Source organism: Panicum virgatum, chromosome 7N, assembly GCF_016808335.1.
Source record: "Panicum virgatum strain AP13 chromosome 7N, P.virgatum_v5, whole genome shotgun sequence".
In the NCBI taxonomy this organism is placed as follows: Eukaryota; Viridiplantae; Streptophyta; class Magnoliopsida; order Poales; family Poaceae; genus Panicum; species Panicum virgatum.
Genome location: NC_053151.1, coordinates 18,686,255 through 18,704,005, shown reverse-complemented (window position 1 = coordinate 18,704,005; position 17,751 = coordinate 18,686,255). Strand labels below are relative to the sequence as shown.

Below are 17,751 nucleotides of genomic sequence, written 5' to 3'. Positions count from 1 at the left end.
ACGGAGGCAAAATTACTTGTAGCTAAAGTCATGGAACACAAGTGCATGAAAGGAGGGATCAAGGGCTGGTGCTACTGCCGTTTTTGTCGTTAACTAATTTGGATGCCATAATCGTCGTAGAAGAAGAATCAGTCGAACAATTCGTCATATTGTCTGTTAGTTTTGCTTTGCATTTATGCCTGTAGAACTGTGTGTGTACTTTGGAGTGTTAGCGACGACTATTATAGTGAACTTTTTTTATATGATTGACTAAGAGCAACTCCAGCAAACCCCTAAATAGCCTCCTATATCTCAAGTTATAGGGTTAAGCAAAAAAGATGCATTCCAGTAGACCAATTTTGGGGAGGTCTCCAAATTTCCTCTTCCAACCTCCATTCCTAGAGAGGGTCTCTAGGAGCCCTCTGTATATCATACTGGCATGTCCATGTAATGCTAAGGACTCAGGAGCTTCTTAGGTTTAGCAGGTTATTATAAAAAGTTTGTCATAAATTTTGGCATAATTACACTACTAGAACATAGACTCGGTCCACCTTAAATATACCAATATGACTTATGAGTAGTACCGGATCTAGCTCATGGAGATCTTAAAAGGTCCACATTAGTTCTCGTTGGTATTACAACCCGGTAATACTTCCTCCACCTACACTAGTACCGGTTGGTAATACCACCAGATACTAATGCGGACCTTTCAGAACCAGTTGGTATTAACATTCGGTACTAAAGGATCCTCCGGGTTCGTTTAAAAGGAAAATATCTCTCACACAATCATAAATGTTGTGTAGGTGAGTTGATAAAGAAGGTAGTGCAGGCAAAAGATCCGGAGTTTGAATTCCGTCCACCGCATGGCATTGCCTCCTGCCGACTCAGAAGACGTTGTTTCTGCAAGTGGGCCTCCAGCAGTCCGCGCCAGGCCTAAGAAAGCAAATACATGTGTTGCCTGTAATGGTTGAACTCGCTTGCATGCACAATAGGGATGGCTGCCAATGGCACGACGCGGATGGGAGAGGTGGCTCAGGTCGGCGAACAAATTTCACACATAGGGAAAGAAAGCGGGATTGAACATTTGAACGTGAGTACGGTGGGTGGGTGAGGGGAGGTGCTGTGAAAAAATAATATGTTTTGGTAGAAATATTTTCTAACTCGTGATTTTGATGGGTCTGCACCTCCATCGACCTCCCTAGATTTCAATATAGGCGCTCAATATGAGGAATTCGGTGAATCCAATCCGAATAAAAAATTCAAAAAAATTGTTTTTTATAGTATATACTACTAGTATAGTATAGATAGATTTGAGGTTTAGGACGAAAAAATTGTTCAAAATAAAATAGTCCTATTTGGACTATTGTCCATGGATAGAGTCCAATAATACCCAAAGATCCAAATTGACTTGAATAAGTAGTCTGAATGTCTGATACACGTCCAAAAACCATTGAGATCCAAATCATTAAATCCAATATAAACAAAACTCCATTATCCATAGGTAATTCAAATGCATTCCTACCTCCTACCTATAGCGTGGCTATACTACCCACTATGCCAACAACAGGCGGCGGTGACGGAACCTTTTTTTTTTCTTGCTTAACTTAAAAAAGGAACAGAATTGAATAGCCCCTTAACCTTGCCCTGGGTGACCCAGCAACGGGACCACACTACACCTACACGTCAACACTTTCATTCTCGACTGTAATTGCTTGTGATAAAAAAAAACGCACATACAAACACATACGAGTACACATACAGGATACATCCACAAACACCGGTGCAGGCGATAGACCAAGCTGAGTTTAAAGATGAAGTAGCCAATTACGATAATTTGCACAAAATACATACGCCAACACAGCAAAATATCTCCAGTCAGTCCAAATCCGTGCAAACAGTTTCGCAAAATTAGACCAAATTGTTTAGAATGACTGAACAAGGCATTCATTTTTAGACACGTTACTATTTTTAAACTGACTAAACAAGTTATACACATTACTATTTTTAGAATGACTAAACAAGTCATCTATTGCAACAATAATAATTTACAAACTTTTTAAAGCTTATTATACGGAGAATACAATACACACATGGAGGTTCTAGATATAAACATAGATACGAATGATGAAAGATTCATGTGAATGAAAAATTACAATGATCAAATGGTTAGCCTACGATTTGTTATGTTGAAAAGGAAGACTTCACATAAGTTTCTTAATGACAAGCAGAGTCTACAACACGAACAACACCACTACATTCAGAATACTAACTACTATATACTCAGCTCCATCCCACTCTGGAGAAATACAACAAAGGAGCCTATTGCATGCTAGTGATAACTATACTTACTGGATATGAAGAAGCTTATGGTTCATAAGGAGGGAAACAAACTAAGAAAAGAAAAGATACACAAGATACCTTCAAGGAAGAATTGACAATAACACTGTCAAATCATTGCATTCCTCACTTCTGGATATACATCCATGTAAGTGCTCAATGACAGGATCACTTGACTTCCCTATCAGAACTTGAGTTTCAAATTCGATGTTGGATCAGGCTCCAATCCATATACTGATGTTGTAAGTAACTGTTCTAATGCTTGAAATGTAGCATCTCATGTGCACTGTCAGCAATGTAACTAAATCATTGAGAGGAACATCATCTGCTCAGTCTCCATCAGGAAGGAAAGGGAATTAACACCAGACCTCAACTGGCTTAAAATAAATACAATGAGCAACTAGTCATCCAGATCCATAGAGTGTGTATTTTCAATGCAGATGGTGTGCTTGGTATTGTGATACTTAGCTGCACCATGACCAAGACGATTACCCAAGAATCTAAATTCAGTCTCTTCCTCATCATCACTGTCTATGTTCTTCGGAGTTATCCTGTTTTGGTAACACCTCCTTCTAAGCAGAAAACAATTAAAATAATAGCTCACGAGTTCTTTCCTTCCCTTCAATTGGAGACGGTTCCAGAAATTCCTGCCTGAAGATTGAGCATTATGCTGTGCTACAGCCTTGAAACTTGCCTCCTCTTCATCTGTCCAAGAAAGTGCAATCTCCTCGCCCATACGATCAAATCCCCATGCATAGAAAGCTACACCAAGTTCACGTTTCAACTTAAATCTCTGTTCTGCTACATGAAATCTAACACATTCCACTGATCCTGGATGGTTGCAACCACAAACAACTTCTCTGCCTTTGCCAATAGGGACACGACAAACCAATGCTTTACTGTTTTCATTTACCGGAGGCCAAACTTTTGTTCCCAACCATTTCAGAGTTTCTGGATCATCATAATTTACAGGCACTTCACCTGTCCACTGTGGCACCTCTGCTTGATAATCAGGACCAACAGGTATTTCATTCTTCTGCTGCCTTGTAAAACGCCAACCATTAGAAGAGTTATGTTGCATCATACTATCATATTTCCTTTGTCCAGTTAAGTTGTTCTCCTGTTCTATGAGCATTAAAGAACCATTCAGTAATTTTGCTTTTGTACAAGCTCCAACACTGCTAGAACTCATACAGCAATCGCAAGCCATTGGAAATACTTCCTGAGATGGAAGAAAAAGAGAGTCAGCAACAGTCAGAAAGCAATATATCAGGTTCAAGAGAAAACCATTTGTGGGCAATTAAAAAAAGAAGTATGTCAATGAAAAAAATGGATTGGAAACAACCATAAATGATATATGATAAAGGGGATCTGAACCCACAGAAGGTACTAAAAAGAAGGTACTACAGAGCTTGCATGTAATTTCAGTTTCCATAATCCATATTCATTTTAATGTTGGGTCAGTTGGATCCATGCCACTCCAATTTCTTGAAATTGGATCTCATGTTGAAAATCATGCCATTGAGTGGCATGATTTTCAACATGACACCCAATTTCACGGAGTTGTGGTGGCATGAATCGAATTTTCAACATGCCATTGAAAATCATGTTTATCTACCAAGTACTATGGCACTCATGCAACACCAATCAGATCACCAAAACTTCATGCAAACAGTACAAAAAAGAGCTGAGTTCAACCAACACATATTTACCCTTTATTTTAGATTGTAACTGTTCCATGTTCTATTGTCTTTATTAAACATTGAGGAGTTAATGTTAAATTCTTAATAATGCTGGGATCAAGTAAATAGTTAATGTTGAGTACGGCCACACAAGGGATACAACATAAGTTAAAGTTCACCTAACACTCCATAAGTTAAAGTTCATGCCATACTGCTGGCAGCTGGAACATATTCATATGTACAGCTCCATAGATAAAACCTCTCCAAAATCAGTACCAAAAAATTGAAGAAGAAAAAAAACTAGTTCTTTTCCATTACCAACAGCCCAACTAGCACTATCAACATGAACACAAACAAGGTGGGGAAGGTGCGATAAGACGGTTACAGATCAAACAAAAAAAAAATTAAATATGACTTAGGCTTTAAAGCAGGCTGAAAAACTGATAGCATGAAGCATTAACAAGGCTACATAAGTTTGTAATTTAAAATCAAAGAAAATTTAGATTCTTAGAAAGAAATTAAGCAAAATATCAATAAATTAACCCATTCAATTTGACTCTTGCATACAAAATATTCAATTGTCTGCAAATATACAGGGTAGAGTATACATGATTGTATATGAGAGAAAATATTAAAGAGCACAAGCCACCACTTCGCCATTAACTAAACACACAAATACCCTTGGCGTTTTACTTGCAAAGTCACTTTTGGGGGGAGGATAGAATTGAATACATGAATACTTCTAAAGCAACATTCTTCATGAATGTTTGACTTGGTTTGGGGCTTGAACTCATTTGAGTACCAACAGGGCCAATGGGCTCTTCATTTCTGTTTCCAGCTATTCAAATCGTATAAAGACAATCGAGGAAGATAAAGTTCCATGGTCATGATGAACTTCTTGTTCCATTGCCAATCAGGCGACCATGCTACCATACAAAAAGAAAATGATCACTCCATATTAATATGAAATGTTGCATAAAAATGGGTTAGATTAATTATGCACTGACTGGAATATCTGTGATAGACATCGTTGAAAATACAGCCTGCTGAATGTGCTTCTAGTAGTTACTACGATGCAGAACAAATACATCATTCTGAATTTTTGTAATTTTGCAAGTAAAAGTCAGTAATCACACATAACCCTTCGAAAAAGTATACACATACTAATTCTGCTCTTTTCCAACATAAATCAACAAGCTTGCAAGGAATTTTATCTGCCCTTTCCTTGTAGCCTCCAGCATTTCAGCGTATGTGATCAACTGGTCTAATACAGTAACTTAAATCTACAATATTATTTGGTAATAGAATCCTATATAAACTGGGTTTCTAAGTAAGTTCAATGCTTCACTCTGCTGCAGCATCCCCTATAGGCAATTGCATCCAGTTGTCACCCTGTTTACTGAATTCCCATTTCGAATTGCATTGAATTCAGGTGAGCACAAGACTACAATTGAGCTCTAGCAATAAGTATAGTAATTGCTATGCCGAGCAAGATCCACTATATACAGTAGAAAATATACATTGGTGGCCTTGACATATGTGGAACCTACAATTGTTCATCCTTGGTGCCTGGACCATTTGGGACATCGCAATGATTGTGTTTTTAATTTGGCTGCCCAAGCATTAATACAGCCCTGATCCTTGCTAGTGATGAAATCTGCTTGTGAGCATGGTTGGAGTTAGGGTCTCACCGTGCTTACAGCCAGAGGGATTGGTTAGGCCTTTTGCCTCAGTGATCAAGGGTTCTATGCCCAGCTTTGTATGACTCTTCTCCTATTCATACAATGATGCACAGCTCTCTTGCGTGTTCGAGAAAAAACTACAATTCTATGCCCAAAATGAAGGCCTAGAATATTATAGCAGTAGAGAATTTTACGGAAAGGTATGTGAAACTGCAGGTTAGAAAGCATAACTGACAGGTCTCTGTTAGGGGTTTGCCACTACCTCAACAGTATAGAATACATAGTTCAGAAGAATGTACATGAATCCTCTCAGTGTAGTCTAGAAAACAGTTGTTGCAGAAAAAGGAAACCTGGGAACAGGTAGTGGCATGGTATTGAGGAGTTAGCTTAACATTCATACTCACCCATTCACTACAGACCTAGGACTAATTCAGAAGGCCATCTCCCTTTAGTGAATAACAGAGCTAAAACTTTTTCCCCAAAAAGGATATGCAAAAGAGAAACCAGGAAATTCTATTCTTAGGCATGATCTTAGTTACAATCTTCAACACTATAAAAGATTTTTTTATCTTACCGATAAAGTAGAAATTATGAGTACTCCATGTTCTATGTGAGCATGAAGTGATGCTAGTTATGAATACTTTACAGAGCCATTAGTGGCAATAACCAGATAACTCAACAAAATGCTAATTCCATGACTAAATTGTAGCACCAAGCACATCAAAGGCTCTTATAAAAATCAGGATTTCAATGGATGAAATTAACCTCCTAAGCTATAATATAAACCATAGAATTGGCATATAAAAGGAGGTTCCTATTTTTCCTCTTAATACAAAGATACGCAGCTCTCCTGCGTGTTCGAGAAAACAAAAAGGGGGGGTTCCTATGTACACATGAATTCTGATTGCCTTCTATAAATTTATGAAATAACCAAACTCAAGAGAAGAATCCATCTACATTTCTGTATCATGAACGCCTCACCATGGAGGAAAGATCAACAAGCATAAAGGAAGCAACATCTTCTAAACACAGATATGAATCATGCTAGTAAGATGAGAATTACTAATCAAGTTAATAACTTGATACAGATAACTGTGGCCCAAAATCAAAAAAAAAAAGAAGAAGAATGAGACACCAGAGGGCTTTCTTGTGAACCAATGAGCTATTAAGGCAGTTATATTTGGTGGTTTCTTGCTATCAAACAATTTAATAACAAAACTATAAAAATGCACTGTTTCAAATCGGACCCTTAATAAGTACAAAAATTGCCATACCATCAGATTGATGCACTAAGCTATTGTTCTTTAGCAGCGTTACCAATACATTTGAGGAACCATTTGAACAATGTCAGTGGTGTTAATCCAATGCTCAATGGAGCACTTCTATTCAAATGTGATGCGAATAACATCAAACTGCAAAACATTTGGCTAACAAACTCTCTGAAGGTATTGAAAATCACCTGAAAATGTGAACCATTCAACATGCTTGCTCGGCGAACCTTCTTCCTGGTCACCACCTTCCTGACCGCCAATGCCATAGATAAGTACTCATCCGCAGACCCGGCAACCACAGTACCACCATCCCCAGCATTCTGGGCTATCTCCCTCACCCAACCCAGCATCCCAACCATGTCCCCCCTCTTCCTCTTCAACATCACATGCCGCAGGTCCCTCTTGTCGCAGCCCAAGAGCGCGTATTCTTCCTCATCCATTCCATTGGCTCCACTGAACAGCTCTTGCCTTTTCGTCCTATCGCCGACCAAGAACGGCCCGTGCGCCTCCTCGAGCCTCTGGATCCAGCGGTCCAGGGCGCCGAGATACTTCGCGTAGAGCAGCTTGACGGCCGCTTCGAGGGTGGCGTCGACGCCGGCGGACTCTGCGGCGGCGGCCCAGCCACCGGGAGAGGAGGTCACGCTGGCGTATCCCCCCGCGGCTCGGACGGAAAGGAAGAGCCGGAGGAGGTCGACACAGCGGCCATCGCCGAGCGCCGCCGGTATAGGCCGCGCCTCGCGCCCGCCAAGGTAGACGTCGCGCAGGAACGCGGCGAGGACAGCGTCGAACGCCTCCGAGGGGTCGGATGCCGCGGCAGCATCGGGGATCCGGAGCTCGGCGCAGAAGCCGAGCGATTGCAGCTTGCTGAGGATGGCGAGGACGGCGGCGACGGAGCCCATGGACCGGAGACCGGCGGCGAGGTCACGACAGTTGGCCGCGGCGGCGCATCTTCTCCCCCCTTTTTTTTCCCTGTTGGTTGCTAACCTTTTTTTTTCACTTGTTGGGCTAGGGCGAGTGTGGATTGAAATGAACGTTAAGTGTGGATTTGGGTTTATCTTTTTATAGTTTGGTATTTTCGAATAAAATTTGGATGTTGATCTTGCCCATCACTTAGGATATCGAGGATTTTATGGACATCTTGGTTGGCTGAGTAGTAGATGGGTAATTTAATAAAAATATCTTCCATCATAATGTCTATATTTTATCATTACACCTCTATAATTTTTTTTAAAATATAGCAGGAGCACTACTTTCATATATAATATAAGAAGAAGCAATGGTACATAACGCGCTGAAGCGTACACCACCACACAAACAAACGCACACCACACACACTACACCACCACCACCACCTGGGAGAGGAGTTGAAAGCAAGCCGTCGAAAACTGCGCCGTTGTCACCAACGTTGTGCCACGTCAAAGCCGCAGCCCGCTGCAAGCCCGAGTAGCTACCCGGACTCCACAACGTGACTATCACCCTCAAGCCGCACGGACACGATCGTCCCTCTGCTCCAATGGTGCATCAACAAAACACTCTCGTCGCAGCGTTAATGAACACCACTGATCCTGGCCACTCTGCATAGGGACCTCGCCTCTCGCAAGTACTCTCAATTTTTCCTCGTTATGTGGCCATGGCTAGTCTAGAGCTGGATGGAGCCATTCAAACAGGCAAACTTCACAAAAATTTAGAGCAACCCAATTCCAGAGTTGATAGAGTCATAATTTATTTTCATGGAGCATCTTATTTGTAATTTCAGAACCCGAAACCAACCTAAACATAGAGTACGGATAAAATTAACCCCGAACTACCATTAATTACAAAAAATAAGATTTGTGTATGTTCTTCCACCTCTCTCCTCCACTCTTACCTTTTTCCCGACCCTATCCCCGCCCGCCTGACCCACCCCTTCCAAATCCCGCTCATGCAGGTAGAGGTGGTAATGGGCTATGGTCCTAGTGGAGTCTTCACGATCTAAGTTGGCTCTTATATATTTTTAGCTCAAAATTATAAGATTAGAGCTCGACTTTTTTAGGGCCCGACCCTTAGTGGAGTCTTCACGATCTAAGTTGGCTCTTATATATTTTTAGCTCAAAATTGTATAAGATTAAAGCCCGACTCTTTTAGTGTCCGATTCTTAAATAATCGAGATCAAATTTGAAGGCTCTTTGCCACCCCTGCAGACACACACCACCATCCCTGGCGCACCGTACTCGCCGGTGCCACCCCCACCCTGCTCAACGACATGACCCGAGCCCACCCTTCCTCCTTGCAGATTGTTGTTCCTGCCATCCTTACCCTGCCCGTAGGCCGCCGTCGCCATCTAATATGCTCGCCAAGCCATCAATGCCCCTGCCCGTTCCACTGCTAGGACCTCCACCCTAGGTCATCCTCGCGCTATATATGTACACATGCATTGCCCTCCCATTAATCAATCTACTACCAATTTCCTATTAGAGAATCAACTACCATAAACCGTACAAAGGCTTGCCCAATAACATTTGCTAATACGCCCCCCGCAGTCTAATCATCAGCCACCACATACGTTCAGACTGGACCTGAACTCTGTGAAGAGCGAAGAGAAGTCCCTTGGTGAAGATGTCCATGTACTGTGATGAAGTGGCACATGGAGGACACAAAAGATCACCAACAGTCACTCGCTCCCGAACAAAGTGTATATCAATCTCAATGTGCCTGGTACGCTGATGCTGAACCGGATTGGAGGACGACACTAATATTATCACAAGCGTACGACGAAGAGGAGTGTGAAGCTCCTACAAGAGCTGGCGCAACCATGTAGCCTCCGCGACTCCATTGGCCACTGCACGATACTCGGCTTCAGCACTTGACCGAGAGACAGTATTCTAACGCTTCGAGGATCAGGAGATAAGGTTGTCACCAAGAGACACAACATAGCCCGAGGTAGACTTGCGTGTATCCAGACAACCAGGCCAATCAGCATCAGTATACACCACAAGATGATGTAGATGTGTACGAAGGATAGAATTGGTGTAATTGATGGATTGTATTGCATTGAGGCCTCGGCCGGTATATATAAGAATACAAGACTTGGGGTGCAAGGCAACCCCCCGGATATGTATGGCAGTCCGGATACAATATCTAAACTACCAAATATACTCTAACATCCCCCCGCAGTCACAGCGGGAGCACTGCAGACGGTGAGACTGGAGGAGAAGCCGAAGGTAGGAACCGACTGACTGACATCCCCCCGCAATTGTAGCATCGGCACAATGCGGATGCTGTGACTGGAGAGAACCGGCGAGAAACTCATGCGGATGGTAGCCCTTTGTGCCGATGTCGAAGAAACCGAACTGGAGCGAGTAGCTGTGGTCGAGGAAGTCGTGCGTAGGGTAGCCATGGTCGATGGTGAGCGGTCGAGGTCGCCGATGGTAAGGAGCCGCACAGGAAGCCGCGGGCGCACGAGGAAGCGCCATGGTGGAGGCGTAATGGAGACGACGCCGGAGACGAAGACGGCGACGCGTCGAGGCAGTCGAAGAGAGAGTCGATGCCGCAGTCGACGCAGACACGCCATCGAGCGACACATCTTCGGGTTTGCCAGACCCGTGAATGCATCGGGGACGATGGCACGCACCGGTGTTGCCAAGACCGGACGTGTGAGGGAGAGTGCACCACCAAGACGCTGTTGTCTGAGGGACCAGCAGAGAAGGCCTCCACGACGGTCGCAGGCGCAGAAGAACGGCGAGGAAGAAGATGCCGATGCAGCCCGCAGTTGCTGGAGTAGACGAAGGGGTAGAAGCGGACGGCGATGATGGCAACGAGGTGGTGCTGGACAAAGCGACCAGGTAACCCTGGACGATCTGGCACAAGGCCTGATGATCCGGAGGACGCGGCGGCGGAGCTCGAAGAAGGCGGCGAAGAACTCGAATAGCTCGGTGAAGACCATGTGCGCGCAAGGCGCGCACTGACGTAGTCGTAGACGATGTCGAAGATGCGGTCGAAGTGGCCGGCGTGGACGAAGTCGAGGACGTAGTCGGTGGCGGTGAAGATGCAACGACGAGGAACACCACGGACGGTACCGTTGCTGCCCGAAGAGGCGAAGCAGCGACCACCCTCCATACTCGGGGAAGAGGCGCGCAATACGATGACGGACGTCACGGGAGCCAGGTGGATCGCGCACGTCGGCTGATCAGGCCGAGTATGCGTGAGGCGAGACGACGATGGGCGAAGTCGGTGGAGGCGACGACGAGCCGGCGAAGATCGACGTGCGGACGAGACGACGAGGTGGGCAGCACAGATGGGCGTCCCCTAGGGCACCGTCCATGTCACTATGCCGCACAGTCGAAGACGAAGAAGAGGCCGGTGAAGTCGATGCTGATGTCGAAGTAGAGGCGTGCAGTCAACGGGCGGTGGGCGACTCAATCTCGAGCAGTGCTCGAGTGAAAAATAGAGAAATTACCAAAAAAAAACAAATTAACAGCAGCTCGTGTAGCACCTCTGGGTGCGCGTAGCGCAATCCTCTCAATCTCCTCTTTTTCCTTCTCTCCCGTCATGGTCAACGACCGCATCTGGAGCGAAAGAAACAGAGTGAGAGAGGGACGGTGGACAGCGATGAGGGAGGCGGGCGGCCAGCTCCCTGCGGCGGCGCTGGAGGTTCCTGCGCCGGGCGGCTCCCTGTCGGGAGGGGCCGGAGCTCCATGCGGCGACGGCGGAGGTCCTGCGCGGGCGGCTCCCCACCGGGAGGGACCGCGGCTCCCTGCGGCAGCGCCGGAGGTCCTGCGCCGGGCGGCTCCCCGCCGGGAGGGGCCGCGGATGGGCGGTTGAAGCCGGGCAGCTCCATCCCTTGCGTCGGCTGGAGCCCGCGCGGGGAGAGGCGGCGGTGAAGGGGCGGCGCCGTCATGCATGCCGCCGGCGACGAGGTCGACGCGCTGTGTCGGGGCCCCTGCTGCCACCACGGCAGCACGGGGTGGGCACGGATGCCGGAGGAGACTGCGGCTGCCACCACGGCAGCGTAGATCGGGGTCGTCGACAACAGCTTTCATGGCGGCGGTGGCGAGGTACGTCACGATCTGCTACTGCTAGACGCGAGGACGACGGCGGATTAACTCGATCCGTCGCGATGGAGGGCGCTGCCTCCGGCGGAGGTCATGGGGGACCTCCCCGGGGGCGCGCTAGGAGGCAGGAGGGGCGCCAGCGGCGCTAGGGTTAGGGCAGCGGAAGATAGCTTAGGATCTCAAACCCTAATCTCGTGATACCATGTACGAAGGATAGAATTGGTGTAATTGATGGATTGTATTGCATTGAGGCCTCGGCCGGTATATATAAGAATACAAGACTTGGGGTGCAAGGCAACCCCACCGGATATGTATGGCAGTCCGGATACAATATCTAAACTACCAAATATACTCTAACAAGATGGTCGCAGCAGAAGACCCAGGTGAAGTGTGCCTTGAATGTAGCGCAGAATGTGCTTGAGCGCAGCTAGGTGAGGCATTTGAGGATCATGAGTGTGCAGACATACTTGCTGAACTGCATATGCATTGTCAGGGCGAGTGAAGGTTAAATATTGCAGGGCGCCAGCAAGACCACAAAACTCTGTAGCATCAGCAATAGGCGCACCATCTGCAGCAGCAATCTTCGGGTTGGTATCGAAGCCAGAAGTCTTGAGTTTGAATCCTGGTTAGCACAATTAAATGAAAAATTGTTGCTCGTTCCTATTCCACGCCTGAGTCCTGAGGGAGCCTCTACGTGAGGGGGGTGTTGGAATATAAGTGAATTGCCCATCTCTTCCCTTCTGTTTAAGTTTTTGTGTTGAATTGATTGATAAATGCAACTCAATAGGCTATTAAAGCCAGAGGTCTCGAGTTCGAATCTTGGTTAGCATAATTAAATAAAATAATTATTGCTCGCTCCTATTTCGCGTCTGAGGCCTGAGGGAGCTTCCACATGATGGGGAGAGTTGGAATATAAGTGAATTGTCCACTTTCTCATTAGCTTAAGCTTTTTGATTGAATTGATTGGTGCATTCAACTCAATAGGAACTTCTGATGCATGGTTTGAACTTCCGACAAAGTATGTTCCTAACGAAATACAGAGGTGAACTTACAAAGAGAAACAACACGGAAATATAGGTCGGGACAAAATAAGCTATAGGTCAATAAAAACTTAAATAAAACCAATAAGCACAAGAGACAACATATTCGTTTCCGAAGTTCACTTTTACTAAAGAAGCTACGGGATTTCTTATCTGGGAACATGACTTCTCATATCTCTCCATCCCACAGCTCCTCCAGAGACTTGTATTGCCCGTCTGGTGACAAAAAGAATTCCCCACGGCATGCTCTCCGCTGTGGAATTTGCATGATCAGCTCCTTGTCGTCCTCGCTCAACTCCCAGTCGAAAAGCTCCATGTTCTGCTTTAGTCTCTCCATGTTGAAGCTCCTCACCACGAAGGACAACCCCTGTTCGTGCAGCCACCTCAGCGCCACCTAGAAATATATATGCAAATGCATGATGTTTGGTGCATATTTATGTTACAAACATGCTGCTTTAACTTTTTGCAAAAAAAAAGAAGAAAAGAAAATCTTTATAGTCCAAAGGACCTACTTCTAGTCCTTTTAACTTTAGATAAACATAGGAGTAACCAGGACTAAGGAGAAGAGCCCACAACCTAAAAGTTTTCCAATGTTGTGTTAGATAGATTTAGGATCCAATTTACAAAAATGATTAGGTGTAGGATAATTCATTATGTCAAGACCTAAGAGCATCTCCAACTGATTAGGTAAACTGAGTTGGTTGTGTAAAAATAGAAAAATTAGACTTAAATGCAGATCCAACGACTTCTCCAAACTACTCGGCTCTGTATCTGCCTAGCAATTCAGCCCCCTACGCTAGCTTTCTTTTGCAAGGCAGCTTGGCTCGACATTCGTCCCGTTCCTCCCCTCCGCCCCGTCCGTCTCCTTCGCATCCTCTCGCCATGCCGTGCCACCCCCTCCGTCGCCCCCTCCGCTGCGCCGCCCGCTCCCGCCGGCGCACCGCCTCTCAGCCGCCCCTTCGGCGCGCCACCCCCTCCTGCCATGCCGCGCGACTTTCATGCCCCGACCCACCGGCGTGCGCCCCCGCCTGTGCTACTCCTGCTAACTGGGGAAGAAGATGACCACGATCTGGTGCTCCAATGGTGGATTTAACTCCGGAAGAGCTCAAATGGATTGGTGGTGATCTTATGATGTGGTGTATGCGAGGAATCGAGTAGAGGATAATCAACTACGTCGAATTTTAGTGGCAAAGAGAGCTCGGCTCGGAGGGGATGAACTCGTGAGCACAGACGGCCGCAGAGGCAATCTGAAAAGAATTTGGCTAGTTTATTGATTTACTCAACCATTTAGCTAGCTTTTTATTTTTTATCTAGTGTTTTACCTAGTCACTTAATTAGGACTTTTAGCTAATCTTTTGAAGATGCCCTCATTGGGTACCTATACTAGGTTTCTTTCACTTATGAACTAACTCTGCAACTCATTTCAAACATTTAAGTAAATTCAAGGGTTTTCTTTTACACCGGATGCTAATCAATTGTAGAGAATGTCTAAATTTCTGGGCAACTGCAGTTCTAATTCGAGTACACCTACCTGCTAATGTTCCAGAACTATATCGCCACAAGTAGCTGGGGTGAAAAAAAAGGAAAATTAGCAAAACGAACCAATATAATGTGATCTTTTTTCCCCTTTCGTGTTTACCTGAGCAACCGTCTTGCCTCTCCTGGCGGCGACATCGCGCAGGGCGCCGCTCTCCATGACGGCGTTGGATCCCCAAGCCGCGCCGAACGCGCCGAGCGGCGAGAAGGCTGTGACGACGACGCCGTTCCTGGCGCAGACCTCCCTTAGCTTCTCCTGGCGCCAGGCGACGTTCAACTCCACCTGGTTCACGGCCGGCGGAACGGCGGCGAAGGAGAGCAGCCTGCACATCTTTTCGGACGAGAAGTTGCTGACGCCGACGGACCTCGCGAGGCCCAGGCGGTGGCACTCCTCCATGGCGCGCCAGACGCCCTCCATGTCGAAGGGCACGAGCTTCCTGTTCTCGCCGGCGGCGACGGGCCAGTGGATGAGGAAGAGGTCGAGGTAGCCGAGGCCGAGGCGGGCCAGCGACTCGCGGAGCGCGGGGAGCACGCGGTCCGGGTGCGCGTCGGCGACGCCGAGCTTGGACGTGACGAAGAGGTCCCCTCGCGAGGCGACGGCCCCGGCGCGGACGGCGGCGGCCACGGCGGCGCCGACCGCGCCCTCCGTGCCGTAGAGCGAGGCCGTGTCGATGTGGCGGTAGCCGAGGCGGACGGCGTCGACGATGATGGCCGACAGGTCCGCCGGCGTGCTGTTGGAGCCGGTCCCGAAGCCCAGCACGGGCATCGCGTGGCCCGTGTTGAGCGTGACGCAGGGGATAGTAGTGGTCGCCGACGCGCCGGCCATCGGGTTCTGCTCGGGCAGTTGCTTGGGCGATGGGAGGACGGGCTGGGTGTGTTTTGGATTCTTGCGTCCTGTTCTGGTGGGTTAGCAAGAGTTGTGCAAGGTGAAGAAGCTAGATTCCTTTGTTTGATTGATTGAGTGTTTGTTTGTGAGAAACTTGTGGATCCATCTATCTGTAAGATCTCTTTTTTTTTTCAAAAAAAAATCTATCTAAAAGAAAGCACTCCTATCCAGGATAGGCATTGATTGGGAGAGAAGATGCTGATTGGGTTAGTTGACTGAATCAAAGAAAAATGGGTTAGTTGACTTTTAAACAATGCCAAGACAAAGGTGGTTTAGATGGGCTGTAAACCAGATGTGGGCTGGCGGCACAGCCGATCCCTCTCAGCGGCCTAGACGGTGGTTGGGCTTACGCTAGCCAACGTCGACCAGATTGCTTGTTGCAGATCCCCAGCCGCATGACATTTACTACCTTGTTGAACAGAACAAATTTCCCAAACCATTGATTTTTTTTAGAAATCGCGTTATCTTATTTGTAAATTTTGGTGATTACATCTCAAAACTTACAAAGATACACTTGAAACAAAGAGACAAGGCCGGCTCAGGCACCATGTGGCGGAGGCGACCGCCGGGGGCCAGTGTGGAGGGGGCACAACATCTAAGAATTCCAGACAGTCAGACGTGCTAATCATTGATCATCGGACAGTGATACGTCGCGCCGCTCCGAGCCTCTGATTGGCGATTGAGCATATGAGGGTCGAGGAGGAGGACCGGCATACCCTGGTCTCTACATAAGTTCAACTGGTTGAATCGCAAAGGGGTTTTTTACATAACTTCTTTGTCAGTTCAAGTAATATTGATGTCAACGAAGATCAAGGGGCAGAAATTTGATCATGGGCAGCAGGAACATTATTATTGCTGGAGTCATGGGGTTTAGTTATTATTTGAGGTAATCATGCTCATTTTATTTTCCACTCTTTATTTTGTATTATATACATTGTTCTTTAAAAATTATATATGTCAATATTTAGCCTAAGCTAAAGGGCCCATCAAGTCTGGTTGGCTCGGGGGCACTCAAAATCATAGAGCCGGCCCTGCAACGGCAAAGAGAACATACATCCTAGTCCTTGTAACATTGCTAGAAAAATGTCTATTAGTACCGGTCGGGAACCCCTATTTAGTACCGGGCTCCCGACCGGTACCGGTTGGCCGGTACTAAATGAGACATCATTTAGTACCGATCAAAATGTCCGGTACTACATGGTCTATTTAGTACCGGTCGGTAATACAGACCGCTACTAAATGGTTTTGAGTCCAAAAAATAAAGGAAAAAAATTGATGAACCCTCGGGAGACCCGCACACGCGCATCGTCGCAAGTTTCAAGTCACAAGTCACACGAATTTTTCACGCTCGCGTGCGCGGTCGCGAGGATTCGAACCCATGACCTCCAGCCTCGCGCGTTGCTTCCTTACCATCTCACCTATGCATCAGAGGTGACTGGGTGAGAGATGCTTTCCTTTTGAACCAACCCGTGAAGTACCGGTACTAAATGTCACATTTTAGTACCGGTCGGTGTTACCGGTCGGTACTAAATTGACGTGCCATTTTAGTACCGGCCGGTAACACCGACCGGTACTAAAATGCGACATTTAGTACCGGTCGCTGTTACCGACCAGTACTAAATGGTCTCCAAGAATAAAAAATTTCTACCCGGTACTAATTTCACACATTAGTACCGGACAAAAATGCGTCCGGTCCTACAAATTTTATTGGGGTCCAGCGACCCCGACGGCACAAGGTAGCTCTGCCACTTGACAAAAGCATCCATGCCTAGCACCACGGTCGGTCACGCCGGGCACCACAGCCATAAACCTGCTAGGCAAGCACCCAAGCTAGGCAGCACTGGCAGCCACATTGGGCATAGTGGCCACAAGCTTGCTGTCATGAGGGGCCGCCACTACAGCCGCCGGGCCCGCAAGCAGGAGCAGCAGCCGCCGGCATCTAGCTAAGTATGGCATGAGTTTGTTATGATTAGCTAAAATTCAGGGGTTTGTTCCACGGTGATCAGGCCTTGGCGCCTATATAATTGATGTACTCGGCACTCTTTGAGGATTAAGCAAGAAATACTTATCCCTAACCTACCTCTTCTACTCTTAATCTCATCCCTCTCACCATTGAGCAGCCAGGCAAAAACCCTAGCACTCCTACCCGTCGCGACTACGAACTCCATAGTCGAGGCCCCGCTGTCTTGGGAATCAACGCCCTTGACAACCTGGTATCACGATCCAAGCGTTCATCGTCCTCCACTGCACCGCCGCCCATCGCGCCGCCAAGCCCCACCCCGCCATCCCTGTCGCAAGCCACCGTCGC

At 46.8% G+C, this 17,751-nt stretch overlaps 2 protein-coding genes across 3 annotated transcripts; both read right to left on the bottom strand.

Annotated features, from left to right (window-relative positions):
• Positions 1-2,079: 2,079 nt before the first annotated feature.
• LOC120681886 (AT-rich interactive domain-containing protein 2-like) lies at positions 2,080-8,005 on the bottom strand. Its single transcript, XM_039963544.1, has 2 exons — positions 7,140-8,005; positions 2,080-3,538 (listed from the first exon to the last, which is right to left on the bottom strand). Exons 1-2 carry the CDS (start codon positions 7,848-7,850, stop codon positions 2,717-2,719), a joined length of 1,533 nt encoding a protein of 510 aa, XP_039819478.1. The 5' UTR covers positions 7,851-8,005; the 3' UTR covers positions 2,080-2,716.
• A 4,943-nt stretch (positions 8,006-12,948) lies between these two features.
• On the bottom strand, positions 12,949-15,547 carry LOC120681887 (methylecgonone reductase-like). 2 transcript variants are annotated; one of them, XM_039963546.1, is made up of 3 exons: positions 14,661-15,547; positions 14,553-14,587; positions 13,279-13,415 (listed from the first exon to the last, which is right to left on the bottom strand). In XM_039963546.1, exons 1-2 carry the CDS (start codon positions 15,381-15,383, stop codon positions 14,570-14,572), a joined length of 741 nt encoding a protein of 246 aa, XP_039819480.1. In that variant the 5' UTR covers positions 15,384-15,547; the 3' UTR covers positions 13,279-13,415; positions 14,553-14,569. The 2 variants fall into 2 exon arrangements, with proteins under 2 accessions (XP_039819479.1, XP_039819480.1); XM_039963545.1 differs by lacking the exon at positions 14,553-14,587 and having other exon boundaries at positions 12,949-13,415; positions 14,661-15,528.
• Between the last annotated feature and the right edge of the window lie 2,204 nt (positions 15,548-17,751).

What these genes read in the sequence shown, in the direction of transcription:
- LOC120681886 (XM_039963544.1), bottom strand. Translation starts at nt 7,850, where the DNA reads ATGGGCTCCGTCGCCGCCGTCCTCGCCATCCTCAGCAAGCTGCAATCG. An exon ending in TGAATGGTTCACATTTTCAG is followed by an intron (nt 3,539 to 7,139) that starts GTGATTTTCAAT and finishes CTTCCATCTCAG; the next exon opens with GAAGTATTTCCAATGGCTTG.
- LOC120681887 (XM_039963545.1), bottom strand. Translation starts at nt 15,383, where the DNA reads ATGGCCGGCGCGTCGGCGACCACTACTATCCCCTGCGTCACGCTCAAC. An exon ending in GAGGCAAGACGGTTGCTCAG is followed by an intron (nt 13,416 to 14,660) that starts GTAAACACGAAA and finishes ATATATTTCTAG; the next exon opens with GTGGCGCTGAGGTGGCTGCA.